This window comes from Squalius cephalus (genome assembly GCF_949319135.1).
Source record: "Squalius cephalus genome assembly, chromosome: 9".
In the NCBI taxonomy this organism is placed as follows: domain Eukaryota; kingdom Metazoa; phylum Chordata; class Actinopteri; order Cypriniformes; family Leuciscidae; genus Squalius; species Squalius cephalus.
The window spans coordinates 11,345,194-11,367,843 of NC_137130.1; the positions used below are offsets into that span (position 1 = coordinate 11,345,194).

At 37.1% G+C, this 22,650-nt stretch overlaps 1 protein-coding gene across 2 annotated transcripts in view; it reads right to left on the reverse strand.

The window, feature by feature from the left end:
* gli2a (GLI family zinc finger 2a) overlaps positions 1-22,650 on the reverse strand; it is a 77,056-nt gene that overhangs the window by 40,508 nt on the left and 13,898 nt on the right. For both annotated transcript variants that reach the window (XM_079882316.1, XM_079882315.1), the window contains exon 2: positions 21,443-21,564. In XM_079882316.1, coding sequence (XP_079738442.1) covers positions 21,443-21,557 — 115 coding nt within the window. In that variant the 5' untranslated portion in view covers positions 21,558-21,564. The remainder of the gene's footprint in view (positions 1-21,442; positions 21,565-22,650) is intronic.

The window sequence follows — 22,650 nt, forward strand, 5'->3', positions numbered from 1 at the left end:
ACCTTGGACAAAAGCTATCAGGGCAGTGAGGTCACCAGCAACTAACCCCAATGTATCACAGCACAAGGTATAGAGCTGGCACTATGCGAGTGTGTGTTTTGCAACACATTAACATGCTTTTGGTGTAACAGTGCCACTTAGATGATGATAAAAGTCTCAGCAAGACTACTTACACGTAAAGCTAAATCACCCACCTGATTTATCATTAAAGTTGCTAATCTTGTCATCAAAATTACTGATGAAACAATTATTGTTTTATAAATAAATACTCACCAAGGCTCCATTTATTGGATGGAAATACACTAAAACAGTATTATTGAGAAATCTAATTATAATGTATATTTTTACATTTAAATATGATTACAATTATCAACAGCAATTACTCCAGTCTTCAGTGTCAAACGATCCTTCAGAAATCATTTTAATAAGCTGATGTTAAATAGAAATCTTTGTAACATTGTAACTGTTTTACTGACTTGACTTTTGATCAGTTTAATGCATCCTTGCTTAATACAAGTAGTATTTTTAAAGAGTACACACACACACACACACACACACACACACACACACACACACACACATACATATATAACATAATCAGAATACAATGGACTGAAATGAACTAATATGAAATTACAAAATATTAACTATACTTAAAGGATATTTGAATCAATAAAATGAACACTGAACACATGTGTTTTGTCAAGATTAAGTACATACTTTTGCACTAAGATGTCTATTATCTGCAGGGCTGTAGATATTATGAGGTTGCAGAATGCCAAAGCCCTCAAAACCAAAGTTAGTCATTTAAAATGGGTGGATTAAAACAATCACACTAAAGATCTGACATCCATATAGCATGCCTCAAAATCTCATTGGATGACTGGTTGCGGGGTCACAGCACTGATATTTGTGGTTTTGAAAATGGCACTTAGACATCCTCTTAAGAGCTACTTTGTGCCTTTGGTGCTTGCTTGAATCAGTGATTTACTGCTCTTAGAGTACACACTATCGTTCCTTACCCATGAAAACCCAGAAAACATCAGCTTAGCGTGATTGAGGGTTTCCAATACAGGCTCATGGTTATGCACTCCCTTAAGCTCTACAAATCTAAAAACGGAAAAGGGAGTTCATTTTCTTCATCTTCTCTTGGGAACGCTGGTCTCTATGGCGTTCCACGAGGCCCTTTGGCCTCTGCACTGCGGCTGATACAAAGGATGTCCATTAACACAATGGATGCACTAACAGTGGTCAGTGCTGCTTCAGCACTACTGGTCCACCAAAAGATCTTTTACAACAGGAACTATGGCCGTGAAGGAAGTATTCTCACATCAAGACAAAGCAAGAGCTCAAGAGCCAAAGTGATTCATTTGAGGGAATCCCTGCTTGGGTTCACATGGGGGTGAGACCTTGTTATCTGAGTGGACTAGAAAAAGTCAACACTCAAAATTGTGAGATGATATTTTCCCCAGAGTTGCGTAAAGCAGTGATTTCCAAAAGTTTTCATGCTAAGGCCTCCCACTGTGAGACCTACAGTACCAAAAACTTTACTACCAGGTAAAAACATGGTTTTTTCATACACTTGTCAAATTGTGAGATTTTGGGCTAATTGTCTTCTTTCAGACTAATGTAATGAAAACACCCCAAAATACACATTTAAGTGTTCATTTTATCATACTTTTTCTGTTTGGTCTGTAGATTTCAATAACAACACAGATCTTTAAAGGCCGTTTTCTCAAAAAGATTTTTTTTTTTTTCATGCAATGAGCCAGAAATCTCCACTGTAATACTTACATATACCAAACTTTCACAGTTTTATTTCATTTTGTTTTTTGTTTATGCTGTTATCATTAATTTCTGATTTATGGAGTGATAAAACGAGAAATCCCCTATAATCTCTAATATATAAACAGAAATGCCTGTATGACTTTCTTTATTCAGTGAAACAGTGTTGCCGTTCATACAATGAAAGCCATCAGGGTCCAATGTTGTTTTGGACCCCACTGGCTTTCATTGTATAGACAACAACAGTTGTTTAAAATATGTGACCTGGACCACAAAACCAGTCACATGGGTCAATTTTTTGAAATTGAGATTTATTGATCATCTGAAAGCTGAATTGTTAGGATAGGACAATATTTGGCCCGAGATACAACTATTTGAAAATCTGGAATCTGAGGGTGCCAAAAAATCTAAACATTGAGAAAATCGCCTTTAAAGTTGTCCATTTATGTTCGCGATTGTGCTGCACCCACTCACAAAAATATATATTTGTATACATTTACGGTAGGAAATTTTCTAAATATCTTCATGGAACATGATCTTTACTTAATATCCTAATGATTTTTGGCATAAAAGAAAAATCAATAATTTTGACCCATACAATGTATTGTTGGCTATTGGCACAAATATACCCGTGCGACTTATGACTGGTTTTGTGATCCAGTGTCACATATCATCTTTTGTGTTATGCAGAAGAAAGAAAGTCATACAGGTTTGGAACAACATGAGGGCGAGTTAATCATCATTGGGTGATCGATGCTTTAAAACATGACTTTAAAGCTCAGAGAGAGGTTTCCAGGTGTGAGAAGATACAGTTCAGCTAATAGTCCATTGACATAAAACAGGATCCTGACTTTCTAGCCAAATGTTGGCTCTGATTGCAACATGCTCTGGGGAATTATGTGAAAGAATTTGTTGTAAACCCTTTAAACTGAAAACATCTGTGAAGGCACACTGTTATTGGTCTTGTGGATGCCTCAGTTGGGGGTCAGACAGGCTGGTTGCGGTACCTCTTCTTTGCCCTCTCTAGGGGGGCCCTCCATTTTCTGTTTGTATTCCTACTTCAGATGCCTCTGGCCACAAACGCTAAGCAATTCTGTGCTTTTCATAAAATAAAGCTTTGGTTCATTCTCCATTTCGGCCTCTTTGTTATTCTCCTACACCCAGGCAGTGGTCTTCCTGGCAGGTTGGAATGAAGTAAGTAATCGCAGCAAAGCACTCATTCCTGTTACTCAGCATTTAACATCCTTTTTGTGCAATTCCAGGTCACAAATGCTTTGCCTCAATGCCACAGACAATAAGACCCCTCATTAAAATTCTTTTCCATTGTGAATGCATCACTTCCCGTGGATGAAACTTCCCCTCTTGCTGCCATATCCCCGTGGCTCATGCCTTTCATTGCCATCCATTACTTTTTACTCAGCCGTTTGGACCCTACATGCTTCAAAGAGTCCTGTCATTACCACCAGTGCCGAAATTGGCAGCATTCTTTACTTTAACCAGAAGCGTCTTGGCTCACGATAGCCATCTCATGCCATCACACTGAGAAAGTGAGATGATTTACAGACGGCTGCAATTTTTTTACAGCATTTACGACCAGGAGAGGCACTGCCAGCATCAGCGCCATTGGACACATAGATAATGAACTGCAAGGAAACGTTTCCCGTCAGCCCTCCTCTTTTCTGCGGATGAGAGGATTAGGACTCTTAATTAGTGCCTCCAAAGGGAGAGCTCAATTTACGGGATAGCAACAGAGTGCTGGGGGTGGGTGGGTGCAGGAAAAATGTCTAACAGGCCGGAATGGGGGCCTCCCATTAGAGAGGGGAAAGGGGGATGGGAGGATGAGAGCTTCTTTCTCCCAGACAAAAGGGGTGCATTCCGCCTGTACCATGATTCACAAAGTTTTAGAAGGAGGGTGCACAAGAGTCTCAAATTCTGGATGACCCATGATTATGGGAGGTAATGGAGGTAATGAAAAAAAAATTAAACAAAATTTAAAAATACTTATTTTATTTTTTCACTTGATGAATGTATATCAAAAAAATTATAAGTTTGGCATCTATACAAAAGACTTGCATTATGTCACACTTGAGGTAAAAACTCTTAAAATAAGGCTTAAAAAGTAAATATGTATAACATTTTGTCTAAGACATGGACATGGTATATGCAAATAACTTATGCACAGTTGCTCACCTGTAATAGTATCTGCGTTTACTTTACATAGACCCTAATAATCTGATTGTATTCGGACTAGTAGCACAGTCGGAATAAAAGAAGACACACGTCAATCGGAATGAATTGGCCAAATCCAATTGAAATTTAATCCGGATTGTAAGGGGTGGTTTCAATTTTTTCCAATCCGATCGAGAGGACATGTAAACACTTTATCGGATTGAAAACCAAAACTGGAGAGTTTCGTGCAAGTGCAGTGACGCAGAAATGGCGTAATAATGTATGACGCATGGGACAAGTGGTTGTTGTTGAATCAAGTTTCATAAATGACTGTCGTGTCATTCTAAAAGTTTCCTTCGACTCATCATCTGTGAAGTGGAGTAGGACAACTGTCCCACCAGTCCTTGTTTCGGACTCTTATCCACAGACGCTTTGTTTTGCTGGTTGATAAATATAAGCAGCATGGCACAACGGTTCATGTGCTCGTCGTCTCCTAGTGTGGTCTGCTCTTTAAAACAAAGAAAAGAAGCAATGTAGGATAATAGCATGCGTAAACAAACAGCGGGAAACTCAGTATATTCCTGCAGTGTGCTCATTTCAAAAAATCAATTCTGATTTGAAGCTTGTGACATATAAACAAGCACATCAACACAATCACTTTATTTAGCATTCATGTAAACAATACGTTCGGATTCATCAATCAGAATTAATTCATTCCGATTGAAACAAAAGGCGTCCATGTAAACGTAGCTAGTGACCACATAACAGTTTAATTCTATATTCACATGCAAAGTTGCAATGTTGCTTGGGAACCATTCAACCTTTAGTTACACCGTATGGTTTTTAAGAACATACAACAGAATTTCTATTGGTTGACGCATTTCTACCATCAAATCATTAATAAAAGACAAATGTCATACTGCCCAGCTCTACTTCACAAAAATGTTGGCTCTAGTAGTGGCAAAAACAGGGCTGAGTGGGGAAGTAAAGAAGAGCAGACCTGTTCCTTTCCGGTGATGATTAAGACTTAAGGAACTTACATGTTTCTTTGTGCCATGCCGCCTGGTGCCCATAAATCATTGTGGTAGTCCTGTGCTATCCAGTGAATGTCCTTTCTTGTGGGAAACCTTTCAGTCAAGTCATGCTTTTCCCACCATTGTTTCCAATTTGGGAGCCCACCTGTTTACTACTTTTAGTGCTCTAAATGTTTACACAGGACCTTATCCTGTAAGCGTATTTTTTCAGTTGGCTTCACCAAGCCTGACCAAGATGTTTTGAATGCTGAACATGTAATTTAAGTGGTTGGTGTGAGCTTTACGTTAATATCCACGTACAGAATGAATATGATTCCAGTTGAAATTTTAATTAATGTTTAAACGTGTCAGCTTTAAATCCTGTTCGTTTTCAGTCAAAAATCTCCCTGTAAATAAACTAATCCTATGTTTTGGTGGTTGCTGAGGTGAACCCAGGTAAAGAGGCACTAGAGACCAGCTCTAATGTAAGGGTCTTCTGAATGCAGCACACAGAGTAATCTGCTATCCTGGCCCATACCTCTGAAACCACAATTTGCAAAACTGACTTTCTAACAGACTGCAACTGAAATGTTTACTTGGCCGCAATGAAAGCATAAAACTAAATAAACAAGAACCCTTGAGTAACACGTGTAGATTTTTTTTCCCCCAACCCACACTGGAAGGGAGGTCAGAGGGGGGAGATGTGGGCAAATGTTAGTTTATATGTCTCTCTTCATTCAAGTCCAAATGAAAGAACACAAACAAGACAAATTAATGAGAGCGCCTCGTCATTGTGAACGACCAATAATATTTGCCTGGACAGACCTATGCTACATGTTGCTACTGTGTGGGGCACTGTTTTTTAAAGCATTTCCCGATAGGATAGGATAGGATAGGATAGGATAGGATAGGATAGGATAGGATAGGATAGGATAGGATAGGATAGGATAGGATAGGATAGGATAGGATAGGATAGGATAGGATAGGATAGGATAGGATAGGATAGGATAGGATAGGAAACAGAAAAAAGATAAAAACTTGATAAAAAAAAACTGATTTGAAACAATGACTTTCATTGTCAGTGGGGTCCAAAACAACATTTGCGGTCAGACCACAACAAGGGCTCATCTCTGGAAATGAGTGAAAATAGTGTGTAGAATTGTCACCGTTTCATTTAATTATTGCTATCATATATAATGTTTTGCAGCAAACTTGCTCTTAATTTCTGTGCACACGCCTGAGCCATTTTTAGTGGTGTCTTGAATCAAAGCTAAAAGTTCAAAACATCCTTGTCTTTAACGTCGGGACAAAAGTCAACTGTGAGTCTACTACGTTTTGTTCACACACTCGTTTAACTCCTCTTAGAGCTCTTGTAAATATTGTCAGACGAGCAGAAGCTTGCCTCTGTCTGCCTCTCAGAGAGCTCTCTACACAGGGCAATATTTATCTTAGTGCGGGCCGCAGGGAGGGCTAAAGCTGAAGAAAGGGGTCTAGGTAAACACTTCAGAGGGGTCTGAGACAGCCCTCCAACACTTTACTGAAAAGTGCCAGTGACTGACCTCACAGCTCAATGGCACAGTGCTAACTAGGACAGAGACAAAGCGGGCAAACAGCCAATTGTTTGAAGATAGAGCCTGCAGAGCTAAATAGGGGACGGGAGGATGGGGGCAGGGGGAAATGCCAAAACTCCACTGCAGCTGTAATTTACAGCATTAGTGAGCAGCATTAAGACAACTTGTGCTTCTTCTAATGCAGTGGTTATAGTCTTAACATGTCCAGGTCATATTTCAGCCCACGAAACTACTAAACAGCTCTCTGAAATTTGTCAATTGTGGCATTATGTATTCAAACAAGTTTGCATAATGACTAATCAAAAAATATTTCACACTTATTTCATTATTTATGTATCCATCTAAGAGGTATAATGGTTGCTTCATGACTTCAATTAACTACATCATTTACCCATTACCATAATGCTAAAAAAAAAACAAAAAAACCAATAAAATCATATTTAACAAAATATTTATATATAGCCTACATCCTAGTAGCAGTTTTGTTATTGTTAACTAAAGCTAAAAATTGTTTTGGATTATTAAAATAGTTGAAATACAATAAAACATACATATTTGATTAAAAATTTGAAGTACTTTGAATTTTAGATTTTAGTAGTTAAACTAAAATTAACTCTAGTAAAATTGTAATATTTAAACTGAAGCTAAATAGATATATCAAATACAAAATTACAAGAACAAATATATGTGTGTGTGTGTGTGTGTGTGTGTACACACTGGAAATAAAAAAATAAAAGTTAATACAAATATTAATAATTACTATAATAGCAACAAATTAATACTGAACTAACACTCCTGGCAGTATTTTTGTACTGGCTTTAATTTCTGAAGTTTTTAAAAACTGAGAAGTAAAATGCCTAGATAAATCATGTTTATTTGTCATAAAAATCAAAATGTAAAAAAAGTGCAGTGGTCCTAACAATAGGCTGTATGCACAAAACGTATGTAAAAAAACGTATTTCTTATTTTGTGGTAAATTTGGTTGTGATCTGTTGCTGGTTTTCATGAGATTCACCTGTATACTGTTCAGCCAAATAGGAGAAAGGAGACTACAAAGATAAGATAGCTTTGAATTTTACATGAATGTCTTTTCATTCTTTACAGTCAAACCTTACACCTGCAGGAAAAACTGACAATAAAGACCATCAGAACATCTTTGTGCTAAAGTTTCTTTTAACTGTTAAAGTCTGCACCCACTCAAGACTGACCTGTCTGAATTAGTCCGTTCTCATTACATATATGACGATAGAGTAAAATTAGGACTGATAATTGTCAGCAATTAGCTCAAGGTCAAGGCAAAGAAAGAGAAGACGACAAGCTTCAAGATATGTGTTGTGAATACTTAAAACAAGTGGAGACTAAGAGCCACTATGGCTAACTGGTCACATCCTGACAGCCAAGACGAGCAATACAATACACTCTGTCTGAGCTAAGAGGCAGGTCATTAACACATAATAGAGAGGGGTGTCACTTTAGACACTTTAATTTAATAATTACTGACAGGTAAAATTACACTATTGAATGATGACAGACTACGGAATAGAAAAGTTTGCTGTGCTCAGCCAGTAAGGTACAATGAAACACTTCGGCCAGCCTGTTCTACAGTATCTAAACCACAAAACAACACCAGGTGATTTTCCAGAATAAAATGACTCACATGGAGACTGTGGATTTATCCTGCGGGGCAGCACATGAGTCTCAATATTTCTGAATGCGTCTTAAAACAGGGAACCCAAATTTTGCATTCATCGCTCACGATGCCTTTGATGAAGCTTTTGTTCTGAATCAGTTTTTGTCACTAGGCCAAAAATCTAAATGACTGCCAGAAGTTTTCTCTTACAAAGATATTTAGACAGTAATCAAAGCACCTCAAAATGTTCCTGTTTTCCATTTAGAGTTTGCTAAGGAGGGTGTGTTGACTCTAGTTTTCTTTATCTTTTGTATCTTAACAGGTCAGCTCACCCAAATCGTATAAATTATTCACCCTCTGTAGAACACAAACAAAAGGTACCTTGAAAAATTTTCTTTTTTTCTTTTTTTTTTTTGTCCATACAATTCAAGTCAATGGGGTACGGTGATGTTTTGGACCCCATTGACTTTCATTGTTTGAACAAAAACATTCCTCAAAATATCTTCTTTCATGTCCCGCAAAAGAAATTAAATGCAATTGCATGTTTACAAATGTAAACAGAAACGGCAATTAGAGTAGCACATCCACGCACCCAAAATAAACATCTGGTTTTCTAACGTCTGTCGCGATAGAAACGGTGGCGTAAAACAGAACCATGCTTTACCGAGAAATCTGATTAAAAAGCAGTTATCCTCTCTCGCAAAGTAATCTCAAAGTGCATTGAAGTTTAACAGTTGCCGCCTTCTTGATGAAGATACACATGTGCCACAGATGTATTAACATCCACGAGCTGATCCTTCAATGGGTATCAGATGCTGCCCTGCATCAGCGTTTGGTTTCTGAAAGACTTACTTACAGTGAGCTGACATGACATGGGTACAAAGATATCAAGTTTAGACAGAACGATAGACAGATAGAATGATAGACAGATAGATTGATAGACTGAGGAATTATAGAAAGATTGATAGAAGATAGAATGATAGAACGATAGACGAATAGAATGATAGATAGACAGAACGATAGACCGAACGATAGACAGAGAATGACAGACAGATAGATAGAACGGGCGAAAGAAAGAAAGGTATAGGACGATAGACAGAAAGACAGACAGATAGACAGGGAATGATAGAACGACAGAATGATAAAACGATGGACAGACAGACAGATAGATAGAACAATATATAGATGGAAAGATAGATAGAATAACAGAATGATAGAACGATAGACAAATAGAATGATAGATAGACAGAACGATAGACAAAGAATGACAGACAGATAGATAGAACAGGCGAAAGAAAGAAAGATATAGGACGATAGACAGAAAGACAGACAGATAGACAGGGAATGATAGAACGACAGAATGATAAAACGATGGACAGACAGACAGATAGATAGAACAATATATAGATGGAAAGATAGATAGAATAACAGAATGATAGAACGATAGACAAATAGAATGATAGATAGACAGAACGATAGACAAAGAATGACAGACAGATAGATAGAACAGGCGAAAGAAAGAAAGATATAGGACGATAGACAGAAAGACAGACAGGGAATGATAGAACGATAGAATGATAAAACGATGGATAGACAGACAGCTAGATAGATAGATAGATAGATAGAACAATATATAGACAGAAAGATAGATAGAATAACAGAATGATAGAACAATAGACAAATAGAATGATAGATAGACATAACGATAGACAGAGAATGACAGACAGATAGATAGAACGGGCGAAAGAAAGAATAGGACGATAGACAGAAAGACAGACAGATAGACGGAATGATAGAACAACAGAATGATAAAACGATAGACAGACAGCTAGATAGATAGATAGATAGATAGAACAATATATAGACGGAAAGAAAGATAGAATAACAGAATGATAGAACGATAGACAAATAGAATGATAGATAGACAGAACGATAGACAGAGAATGACAGACAGATAGATAGAACGGGCAAAAAAAAGAAAGATATAGGACGATAGACAGAAAGACAGACAGGGAATGATAGAACGATAGAATGATAAAACGATGGATAGACAGACAGATATATAGAACAATATATAGACAAAGATAGATAGGATAACAGACAGACAGATAGAACGATACACAGGGAATGATAGAACGATAGACAGACAGATAGACAAAACAATATATAGACAGAAAGATAGATAGAACGTCAGATAGATAGATAGACAGAGAATGATAAAACAATAGATAGTAAGACAGACAGACAGACAGACAGATAGATAGATAGAATGACAAACAAACAGATAGACGACAGAGAATGATAGAACAATAAAATGATTGAACGATGGACAGACAGAATGATAGAACGATAGATAGAACGACACAGATAGATAGAGAGAACGATAGACAGAGAATGATAGAACGATAGAATGACAGACACAGATAGACATAGGCAGACAGACAGAATGATAGATTAATGCATAAATATCTATATAAATATAGTTTGTGTGAACTGAACATGCGAGTGTGTCACACTGAGTATTCTTCTGTTTGAGCACATTATCATTAGCAGTTATATGCCAATTACAGTGTCTCAGAGCATTTGACAACCTGCCAGCTCGAGGTTTCTTGAGGTGTCAGAATTGGGCTACACAAACAGATGAGAACACAAGGTCTATTTAGGGGGATAAGCAGGCTTCATTTGCAGAGTTAGCATGAACCCACCTGCAATAACAGACATGCCTGAGTCTGGAAAATAATATAGCCTCTAATAACAGTAAGAATACGGCTTTGAATGGAAAGCCTTAAAGGCCAGTAAATATTAAAATAAGTAAATGGCCGAAATTAATCTATACTGCTGTACATTAATGAAAAAAAAAAAAAAAAACTAAAAAAACTAAAAAATCAACAATTCAGGCATCACACCATTATAATGTACAGTATGAAAAATGTGTATTCATTAAGCAAAAATGACACTTGAGTATGTTATTAAATTATTAATTTTTTTTAAGGTTAATTTAAAGTGATGTAATCTAAATGTAAAAATAAGAGTAAATGATCATGCACAATTAAATATCCAATATCAATTGAAATAAATAAACAAATAAATAAATGTGTGTGTGTGTGTACAGAAGATAACATTCCCTTGGGTGTGATTTTGAAATCAATTCTTGAGAACATACTTCGCTTTGTTAAATAATTTTCCATTGAAATCTATCAGCAAAGCAAAAAGGCAAATCAAAAGACTGCTGGATGATATCTGTGCGCTGACACAGCGGAGGCCCGCTCTGAATGCCTGCGGTATTCGCTGACTACTTGAATTAGATAAGAGAAAGCATATTTACACACTGGCCCAACACTACAATTCAGTCTGTCAGTGACAAGGTCTCAGTCAACATTGCTCTCAATCCATTTAGCTATTCTGTGGTTGCGCAAACAATGGTAATATAAAGGCAATGATGTTTATGCTATTAAGTGGTGGGTTGTGTGGGAGAAACTATGTTCCTTTTTGGCCTCCTGCTCTTGGCGGAGCCGGCACAGCTCCCTCTGGCTCCAGACGCCTCTATGTCGCTGCCAGCAGGGCGAGACTCGCTTGACAGAAGAAAACGTTACCTGGAGCAGACTGCTAATTGGCCATGTCCCAAACACCAGTGAAGAGCTAATGAATACATAACAATTTAACTGAATGTTACAGAAACACATGAGGGGAACAAAAAGTTATATTCTTTGTTCTCTCTTCTATACAAATACAGTCAACAAAAAACACTATGAAATAAGAATTTAAGTGATAATTTAAAAATGCAAAATGTCACTTGATCCTTCAGAAATCATTCTGCTGATTTGCTGCTTAAGAAACATTTCTTATTTTTATAAATGCTGCTAAATATTTTGTGGAAACCGTGACCATTTTTTGATGAATAGAAAGTTCAAATGAACATTTATTTGAAATTGAACAAAAAAATTGCTAAAAAAAACCGTACTGACCCCAAACTTTTGAATGGTAGTGTATTTGCGATGTGACGTCACTTAAAAATGGCAGCGACCACTGTAATCAAATACTGTTACGTTTGATTTCTCCGTAAAGAAATGTATCTTCTTCTAGCCTTTAAATCCCAAAATTCACTTTACATTATCAGAACATTGTGATTGAGCACAAATGTTGAGATTTTACTCTGCTTCCAGTTACTTTTTGATCTTTCATACCTTTGTTGATACCTACATGGCTCCATGCCACAACATGTCAAGTGCATGTCTTGTTTATTCCATCGGTCTCATGCCGTGTGAGTCAAAGATAAGATACTATCCTACTGGATCCAGGTTAAACCGCTCGGCTCCAGGAGGAGGAGGGTTAGAAGGAACGCTGGGGCCGGGAACAAGTCCGTATCTGCTGGTGCCATGCAATGACCTTTTTTTTTTTTCTCTCTCTTTGAAGCACAGACCAAGAATGCATAGTTTACACTGTGGGAAATTACCTGAGCCACAACAGAGTTTAAATTCACACCAATTTATACCTGAAGAATCAGACGGACCTTGAACTTGGACTTTGCATGACCAAAAACCTGCTTTCTGAACCGTTTGGGTGTGTAGGCGGTGGTTCCAGCCGAATAAGTATTCCGATGGCATGGATTTCATTTGGAAATGATGTCCATTTTCCTGAAAGCTACACTTTTTTTTTTCTTTTTTTTCACTTCTTCTCTTAACATAAGCCAGACTTATTTTGGGAAAATTGTTTTAAGAATGATTAAGTCTGTAAGCTGCTGCCAGCAGTGTGAGCTGGCTTTTACAAGCAGCAAATGAGTTAGGAAACATTTTGATTCCATTTCCCATGTACAAGCTTTCAAAATTCCAAAAGATTTTGGTCTCTGGCAGCTTTTCCCTGCTGCCCACAGGCCACACAGAAGGAGAGGAGTGAGCAGTACATATGATACTGTACATCCGGACGCTTCCTCTTGAGGCCAATGCTTCAGCAAATCTGAGCAAATAGCTATCCATGTATTATTTTCTTAACGCTGTTTTCTCTGACATTTCAACCAGCAGGTTTACGGGCACTTGTTCTGCGAATCAATCAAATCTGCAAGGCGGAAATTCAAAGAGCCAGCTAGCTAACATGGCAAGCCCCACATAAGTCTTCAAATTTCTCCTTACAAATGAAGAAAAGTGCACAGCAGACACTTCTGATGATTTTTTCCCCCTACCACTTTAAACAATCTCCTCTCTGAATGATTTTTGGTTTCATTAGAGTCTTAGCTGAAAACCAAGTCTCAGAGAAATAGTTAAGTCATCATTTATTCACCATTTTGTCATTCCAAACCTGTAATTTTTTTAATTACTAGTTGCCCTTTTCCATGCAATTACAATGAACCGTTCTTCAAAAATGGTGCAAAAGCACCTTAGAAATGTAATAAATGTGTTTATATTGAATGTCTTCTGATACCAGACTGAATTTTATGTCATTATTTACAAATGTTTTCACATTCATCCCAGCTCTCATTGACTCATTGACTCGTTCACTGAGAGTTTACAAGTTCACGACAGACGTCGCTATTTGGTTTGTGAACCAATCTTTCTGTTTAGTCAGATATTTGGTTCACAAATCCAGTATGAGTGATTAATTCATGAATCAAACTGATCTTGTTCTCAAGTTCAAATCATTGACTCATTCATTTAGTCGCAGTGGTTCTCGAGTTAACTCATTGGAGGGAAAACTTCTTACTGAATAATGACTTAAATTTCAGTCTGTTTCTCACCAAAAGCTAAAGTATAATTTCAGAACATCTGGAATACAGCATACAAGTAGTACTTGTTACTTGCAAGCATCAGCATCCATATTTTACCCAAAGTGACTACAGTAGATTAATAACAGAAACAGTCTCCCCTTTGCAATCTTGGGTTCAGTGCTTTGGTGGAGTTATCATGGGTTACTACTATCTGGATTTATTCCTGCAACTGTTACGTTAGTAGCCCAGATCCATCACTAGGTCACTGCCATCCTATCAAGGGCACAAAGATAACAGGACAGGATTGTGTTGATACAGTCCTGACAATCTATCTATGATACTGTGCAACAAAAAGTGTATGACAGAGAAACTACAGCACTGGCCACTGACATTCAGTACTTGAATGAATGGCCAAAGGAGCCAACCGCAAGCTTCTGTGAGTCTGTCTGTCCACCCGCGGTCGGAGGATTCCTCTGTTTGTTATCACTTGACAGACTGCATTTACACAATCAACCCCCTCTGCTTATTTTGCTGGTCGCACAGTTTACTATAGCGCATCTAGGCCCTGTCCTTGGAGCGTGTCCAGAAATGACTACTGCTGTCGGCCCCCCTCCGCCTGTCTTCAACGCAGGACAACCTGCTGACACACCAACCGCCAATCTGTGGGAAAATTTCCCTGGAAAGCAGCATATTCTAGACCCTCTGCAGCTGTGCATTTGATAAATGTGCTTCGAGATATTATATTTAACATAAATTTCTGTGCAGACCACCTGCAATGGTCCCCTTATTCTGAAAAAAAAGGACCATTTGCTAGGCTCCGCCCCTCTTGGTTTACAGTTTCTAACGTCTTTCACAGTCAACTAAAAAAAGAAGTTAAAAAAAGAACAAGTTATAACATTAGTGTAAGAGAAAATAAAACTCAAATGTTTTTTTTGTACAGCATACTCACTATGGTACTGTGAGTTACTTTTGCCTATAGGGATGCACCGATTTTTTAATTTATGCCAGTAGCGATTAGCTGTTTTTATGTTATGGGCACTATCCAATAAATGTACGATATTAAATTGTTATATAAATGAAAATTAAGAAACCAAAAACTAAAATCATCTTTAAAAATGACTTTTAAATGCTACAAGTGCATTCTATATAACCTAAAATCCACTTTTAGTCACATTTAGTCATTGCAACATTATAATGTACAGAATTAAAAATGTATATTCATTTTGATTTGCTAAAAATTACATTTAACAATGTAATTAAATTGTTAATGTTGTTAAAGATGAACTCTAAATGAGCCAATATAAATGTAAAAATAGATCAAATTAGCAATTAAATATCCAATATTGACTGACAGCAATAAATAAAAAATAAACATCTTTAATATGGTCCCAAATATTTTTGTGCATCCCTAAATGCCTGTATATGACCTGCATTAATACATACATGAAAAGAGTGCATCATTACAAATGCTTAAAACAAGTTTTTTTTCTGTTTGTATTGTAATGAAGCAAAGTTACAAATTTAGTCTTTGTTTATCCTCTGTAAATATCTGGAAGACTTCAGACATTCTCTTCCTGTCATGCTTCACTGGGATGCGGGTCTGGCTCAGGACTGCGTGTGGGTAGAGGTTCACACCCTGTTTTCATTAACGACAGTACAGACGTGTTAGGTACAGGCCTAATTTCACCGTATGCTGCCTGAGCCCAAGCCTTATACATGTATTCTAATCTTTCATTCTCAATAAAGTAAAAATGACAGTAAAGGGGCCACCAAAAACACCTGTGTGTGAGCGAGTCTCCAAAGCCTTTGAATACACACTAGGAAACATAAAATGGATGGAATTATCTCAGAGTTTGAAGTCAGGACTAAACGGTTCATGCTGGGAATGGCACGCTGTTAAAAAAAAAAAAAGGAGAAAAAAGGAGGCAGAGAAGAACAGGGAAGGAGAAGGGGAGTGGGCTAATCCCCCGGAGCATCCATATATTGCTCCTTACTCCTCTCCCACTGCTTGTAAACGCCCTGGAATGTAACATGTTGTCTTTGGACCCTGTGTGTGTGGATGTCTCCAGTATGGAGAGATTTATGTGCGCAGACGTTGCCTAAAGCTCCCTCTTTTTGACTTTTAACAAGGGGCTTTGAAGCAAGGAGCCTTTCAGCATTAAAGTAATATCAGAGGCACATTCTTTCATTTCTCAGTCAGTTATGCATTGTATCTTTGTGTGGTGGGTGTATCGTTGTCAACGCGTTATGTCTGGCAGATACAACATATGAGAAATGGGTCAAAACGAGTTTGTCTGCCCATGTAATAGCGAATCTTCTCAAAGTTTGCAATGCATAAGGCTGTTTAAAAAAAAAGAAAGAAAATAAAAAGTACTTTCAGACCACTTTAAATATTCCTCAGAACTCAGATGTTAACAGTGTACATATATTATTCTTTATTTTCAAGCACACTAATGTTCAAAATACACCAGACATTTTTTTTTAACATCAAACTGTCGAAAAGTAAAAAGACTAAAACCCATGTGACTGAATCCAAGCAAACTTGAAGGAAAAGCGGACTGGACTTCCTTTTTCCAGGCTCATTCCGTATTTAGGGCACCACTTCTCTGATTTTTACTTTCTTTAATGAGTGTGGAAGGGAGAGGAGCTACTTCTTCAACTTCTTGATCAGAATCTCATGTTTTTCAAGTAGACTTTATGCCACAATCAAATGCCTGTGGACTCTTCGAAAAAACAAAAATCAAGACATCCCCCTGCTTTCACTTACCATATCTAATCTTTAAATCCCCTTTTGGGGCTGGTCAGTCCCCCATGTGAAATTTAAGATGAGGAGAGCAGGGGGATCTTGGAAAGCCATTTACTTAACTGTTTATAAAAGCCACATGAAGGAAACTTTGCACAAATCCCTTTAACCGCTGGTGAAAGAGCTTGTTTCCACACAGAGAGAACAAGCAGCACAAAATAATAAAATGGGAAGAAAAATTAAGACAGCAATAAAATTATCCTTTAGTTTTTCTTGTCGAGGAAGGATCAAGGTTAGGTGCTTTTACACAGTCTTGGTCACCTTTTGGGAAGCCGAAATGAAAGTATTTCCCACTCTAAAATGATATCAATCTTTTGCAAAGACTGCAGCCTGTTCCAGATAGTGGGCGGTCACACATCTGACAGGAACAAAAAAAAAAAAAAATTCAGACTCAGTCAATAGGCCTTCCTGTAAGCTGCCAGCATGACTTCTCGGGTGTCGGGCAATGGTGGGGTCAGTATTGACTGAGGTAGTTTCGAAAGCAAGAGAAAAAGTAACTATTCGTTTCATGCCCTAAATTTGTAGGGTTCGCACTAGTTTAGCCAAATCACATCGCCAATGGTAACAACGACAATGGTTCTAGCATATTGACTAAAGCCGGTTGCACAAGACGGCAGTCCAAAAAAGTGAATCTAATCACTGTACGGGCCCAGAGTTCATTTAAAGAATGAACAAAGTGCCATTAATGTAAAAGGAAAAGCAAAAGGGTGATCTATATTACGATATTTCTCTATCCGAAGCATAGACTTTATTCAAGCCACAAAAAGACAAACTTATTACTGAAACACTAATAGAAAACAAAGTATTGGAAGACATAGTACTGCTCTTGTCACCCAATGTACGACCCCATTAAAGATGCCATATTCAAGTACAGGGGTACAGATTAATGTCTTAAATTCATCACACAGACTATAGTACAGCTAAAAACAACTGGAACAAAGCACTTAGTAGCATAGACTACTATTTATGACAGTTTTATGGTGCTTTTTACCATTTTGGAGAATTTTACAGAAAAAAAGATCATATGTGCATGTGTGCATACAACTTGTAATAGTTCTAAGACATGCCAAACTGGTAAACATAAGAAGAAGAAAAAAACCCTACAACTCCAGTATAGGCTAAATGCAGCCTGCTCATGCTATCCTGTCAGAGATCCTCTTTCTCTGGACCAGAAAACCCACTGCAGCGGAAGGGCCTCATTTAGAGAAACAGAAAGGAAAGGCGGAGGAAAAAAAGAGAATAAATCCCTTTCTCAGGAAGATTAGTGGCTGTCCCTTTAGAGTGGGCTGTGTGTGGATAGAGCGGCTTTTTAAGCCACATTTTTCTCTGCCAGTGGCTTGACCCCTGGTGGACTGCCTCTCTCCCCTGGGCTGCCCGCCGCACTGCTCTCTGCTCCTCCCACCCAGCCTCCTTACCCATTCTTCACCGTCTCTACAGAGAACTATTTAGAAGGGATAAAGAAATACCTCTTTTTCTCTGACATGGTGTCTGTGACCGATCTAGAACCGCTCGGTGTGCTTCCACAAATGAAAAAGGCCTGGAAAAATTATCTCCACCACCTGTCATCAATCTGCTGATATTATACCAGGCAGGGGCGGGATAATATCCTCACCACATACAGGTATCCAAACAAAACTAATTGGCACCAAACTTGATAATTAAGCCTGCCTGAAGTGGTGCAGCCACAATTTTACATTGTAAATTGTATTAAATTACATAAAAGATTTGAATAGACAGTTATTTTAAATCAGTAATAATATTGTTTTAACTGTATTTTTGATTAAATAAATGTAGCCTTACTGAGAACGAGAGACTTCAAAAAATCTTCCCAACCCCAAACTTTTGAGCAGTAGTTTGTTATTAAAGCGTAAGCTTTGCAAACAGTTTTCGGTCTTTGCCGTTCATACAGCAGTAGCTGTGCTTGCATCATTAAAAGTAACTGCCCAAGGGCGTTACCAAGATGGCCGCCAACTGGACTGACTTTGGTCGGGATCATGTCAGGACACATTAAATTTGAGAACACCGGTTTAAAATTTGGCCTGAACTGGTGGGAAAGAATGTGTTGTGGTCGGAGAATTTTCTTTGCAGATTTTCCTTTGAAACATTGACACCTTTCCTTGTTCCTACTTCGTATCATGTACCTACACTGAGCACACATTGTCTCGAGGTACTGAACAAAAGTTGGACTGAGCAGCTAATAAATCCTGCAGATCCCCTGTAACCACTAAACTGATCTCAATAAAACAAATTCTGCACCATAAAAGCTGTAAATAGACATACAAGTGAGATGAAACAAAAGGTATCGAATAGCTCAGAAATGCTTTAAATAAGTTCAGTCCTGCTCCAGGAGATCTATATCGCCCTGCAGGGTTCAAATCCACTTCAACCAGCAAATCCAAGTCTTCAGGTTCATTGGCAATTACAGGCAGGGTTTGAAATAAACCATACAGGGAGGCAGATTTCCAGGGACAGGAATGAGTATATGTAACTTTCCAAATATTTTTATAGAAAAATACCTTTTTCAAAGTTTTAAAGGGATAGTTTCTGTCCTTTCGTTCCAAAACTGTATGACTTTCTTTCTTCTGTTGAACACAAAATGATAGCCTACTGGTTGTTTTTCCCCCAGTGAATGGGGTAGGGGGCTTTCAAGCTTAAAAAAAAAAAAAAAAAAAAGACACAAAAGCACCAAGTTATTCATATGGTGCACTATATTTTAAATGAATTCAAAATGAAATTGAAGTACAGTAAGTACTTAGTAACTTGAAAACTATTAAAAATGATTTGTAAACGTACCATTCAGACCAATGTTGTGAACTGGATCAGTGATTCATTGAACAGATCCGACTCATAAGAATCATTTGTTTATGAATTGGGCATTGCTACTTCTCTTACAAACACTTATGAACATGTTAAGGAGAACTAGAGCGAATAACAAGATTTTCAGTGAACAACAACTTAATTTTCAGTCATATGGACCACTTGAATGATACATTTTGAAAGCTTCACCTATTTATTGTTTTATTGATTTATGATTTAACGCTGTATATGCAGCAATGGCAATTCATGGCAATCAACAGTATTTCAATTTTACAAATATTTATGATTAAAAACAAATCAAAATTTCATATTTGTTGTTTACAATAATTTAACAATTTTCTTAAAAACAATCAATATACAAAATCAGACTTATATACCAATAGTAACAACAGTAATAATCACCCATTTATTGTAACTGCATATAAAGAAAATGACCAGGACATTCTTTCAAATGTTTCCTTATGATTCACAGAAGAAATAAAAAGTCATACAGGTTAGGAATGACGTAAGAGTGAGTAATTTTTGAGAGAATCATTCCAGTGTAACACTAAATTGAATGAAAAATTCATGAAAAGATCCCAACTTCCTTGTCAACATCTTTTTATACACGCTTGTAAAACTTCTGGTCTCTAGTGGTGAGAGCAAGGTCCATCACCATCACTGAGGTTTGTATTCAAAAGCCTTTTCAGCAGGCAACTAGTACTATTCCTTGAGCATTTCCTATAATCATATTTTTTCCGTTTTAAATATGAATTTTCACATTCAAAATAACCCACAACATCATACACTGAGACAAAAAATAACACCCTTCTGAAGAGCGGGTACACCGATGCCCTATTTCTACTTTTGTCTTAAACAATTTATGATCATTGCTTTCTTATGGCAGGCCACCAAACCCCTCATTAAACAGTACGATGCCATAATATGAGCAGGTCATTAGCATTTCAAAGGTCTTTCACCATCTTCATGTTTGTCAGATGGACAGCGCAGTCCACTGCTCTCCCTGAAGCTTTAAGAAATTTATAACATTTATACTCTGGAGGTAAGAACAAGGTCTTTCAACCTAGTTAGAGAAGGATTTTCATCACACATTCACTGACATCTTTTAAACATGTACAGCCTCTCGTCCATTCTCTTCACTCTTTCCTTTGCATCTTTGAGTCAACAAGTGATACACGAGCAAACCGGTCCGACACACAATGAATTTCTATACATCTCTCAGCCGATTTATGAACAAGTCTTTTCTAATTTGGCGTATTCTAGGGTCTTAATAATAATTTAAAACTAATATTTTTACAAAATGCCAAAATTATGATCAATAATAATTTTAAATATTTTTAATAATTTAACAAACTACTAAGCATACCAAATTTAACTTAAAATAATAATAATAATAATAGTAACAGCCAAACCATTAAAAATAGTTTTTTAATAACTGAAATAAAACTGAAACAAAATATAAATATTAATTGAAAAACTTGTTGTTCAATGTTGCCATTGCATCTAACTGATTGGTACTAACCTAAATACCAGAATTACTAAAAATAAAACAAATAAAAATAAAATAAAGCCAAGTTGAAAAAAATACAAATTACGATGAAAACTGAAAATATAAAAGCTTATTAAAAATATTAATAAATTAATAAATACTATAAAAGTATATAAATAATACTAAAATAACACTGTTCTAAACTGGTTTCCCAAACACTCCTGGTCATCAATGGAGTTTCAGCATTTACCACCAGGGGCAAACTGAGCCATGCTAACCAGCTAACTGTAACCCTTTGGTAGTAGGACAACAAAAACAAATAAAGAAAAAGTTTTGAAAAGCGCCAGAGTCACACTTCGCAAGTCAAGCTACGAATTGCCTCTACACAATTTACTGGGATAGGAAAGAAAGTAGTTAAACATCAGAAAAATAAGACAATGCACCTTTTCCATTTGAGAACACCATACCTCGAGATGCTGTGGTCGGTGAGGGCTTTTTGGGAAGGTCTGAGAAACTACTGCCATCCAGGCCTGACCCCTTGCATTCCTTCTTTTCTGTGGTGCTGGGACTTGTGGTCTCCATGATGAGCCTGAAAGAGAAAAAATGATTTTTACTGTCTTCTGAGACAAATAGATGACCTGAAACATGCTACAAAGTAGCTTAGCGGACAAAAAGAGGTGTCGCAACCCGTCATCGATAGGTTTTTAAAAACATACGACTGATGCAAAATTTTATATTATCACTTCCCTCGAAAGACCTACAAATGCATGAAATCTTCAGAGGTAGTGACTGAAATGTTTCCATTATATAAACTACAATTCTACAGAAAAATCCTTCACTTCCCTCTGCCCTGTCTCATGACTTGTCTGTTTGTTTTGAGAGCTTAGAGGAGCCGTTATAGAAATGCCATGTTACCAGAAGAGACAAAGCAGAGAGCGTGCAGAGTACCTCCTCTATGGCAGCTCTGTCAGAGCGCTCAAGTGCCTGTGCTGAAGGCAGATGACTTGGCAGCACGCCGCTTGTTTAACTTTGTGTAACCTACAAGATTATCCTTGGTTCAGAGCAAACAGCGAGCGGTTTAGGACTTGAAAAGAGGTCCAAACTGAGGCCATTCAGTCTCTGATTGTGGCTGCCCATGTTGTTTGTTCTTCAGCAAATTAACAAGTGTGTTTATACTTTACACCATACGTTTATAAGCAAGGCTTAAAGTTCAATAAATGCATGAAGTCAGTGAGTAATTAAGTTAAATAATCCTGTATTATTATTTAATAAAAATAATATTTTTATTAATTATAATTATTATTATAATTTTTGTCATAATCAAGAAGCCCTGCCCAAGTGAAAAAAATCATTAAATACATGTATTTCATACTAAGTATACTACAAACCCATTAACATATTTACTGACATATCGCTTGAGTTTTACTGACATTAATATTATAGTTCAACTTTATTTGGAGCACTTCTTTATTGCACAATGCACATTTATTAATATTAAGCCTAAAATGTGTTTTAATATCACTATTAGTAAGGATAGTATGATCTATAATAAAGATATTTAAAGTGCATCAATAGTTCCACTTTAGCACAATCAAATATAATTAAGTATATTTTTAGTCGGACCTTAGCACTATTTCCGGATAACTAAAGTGTTTTAAGTACAAAATTAGTGGTT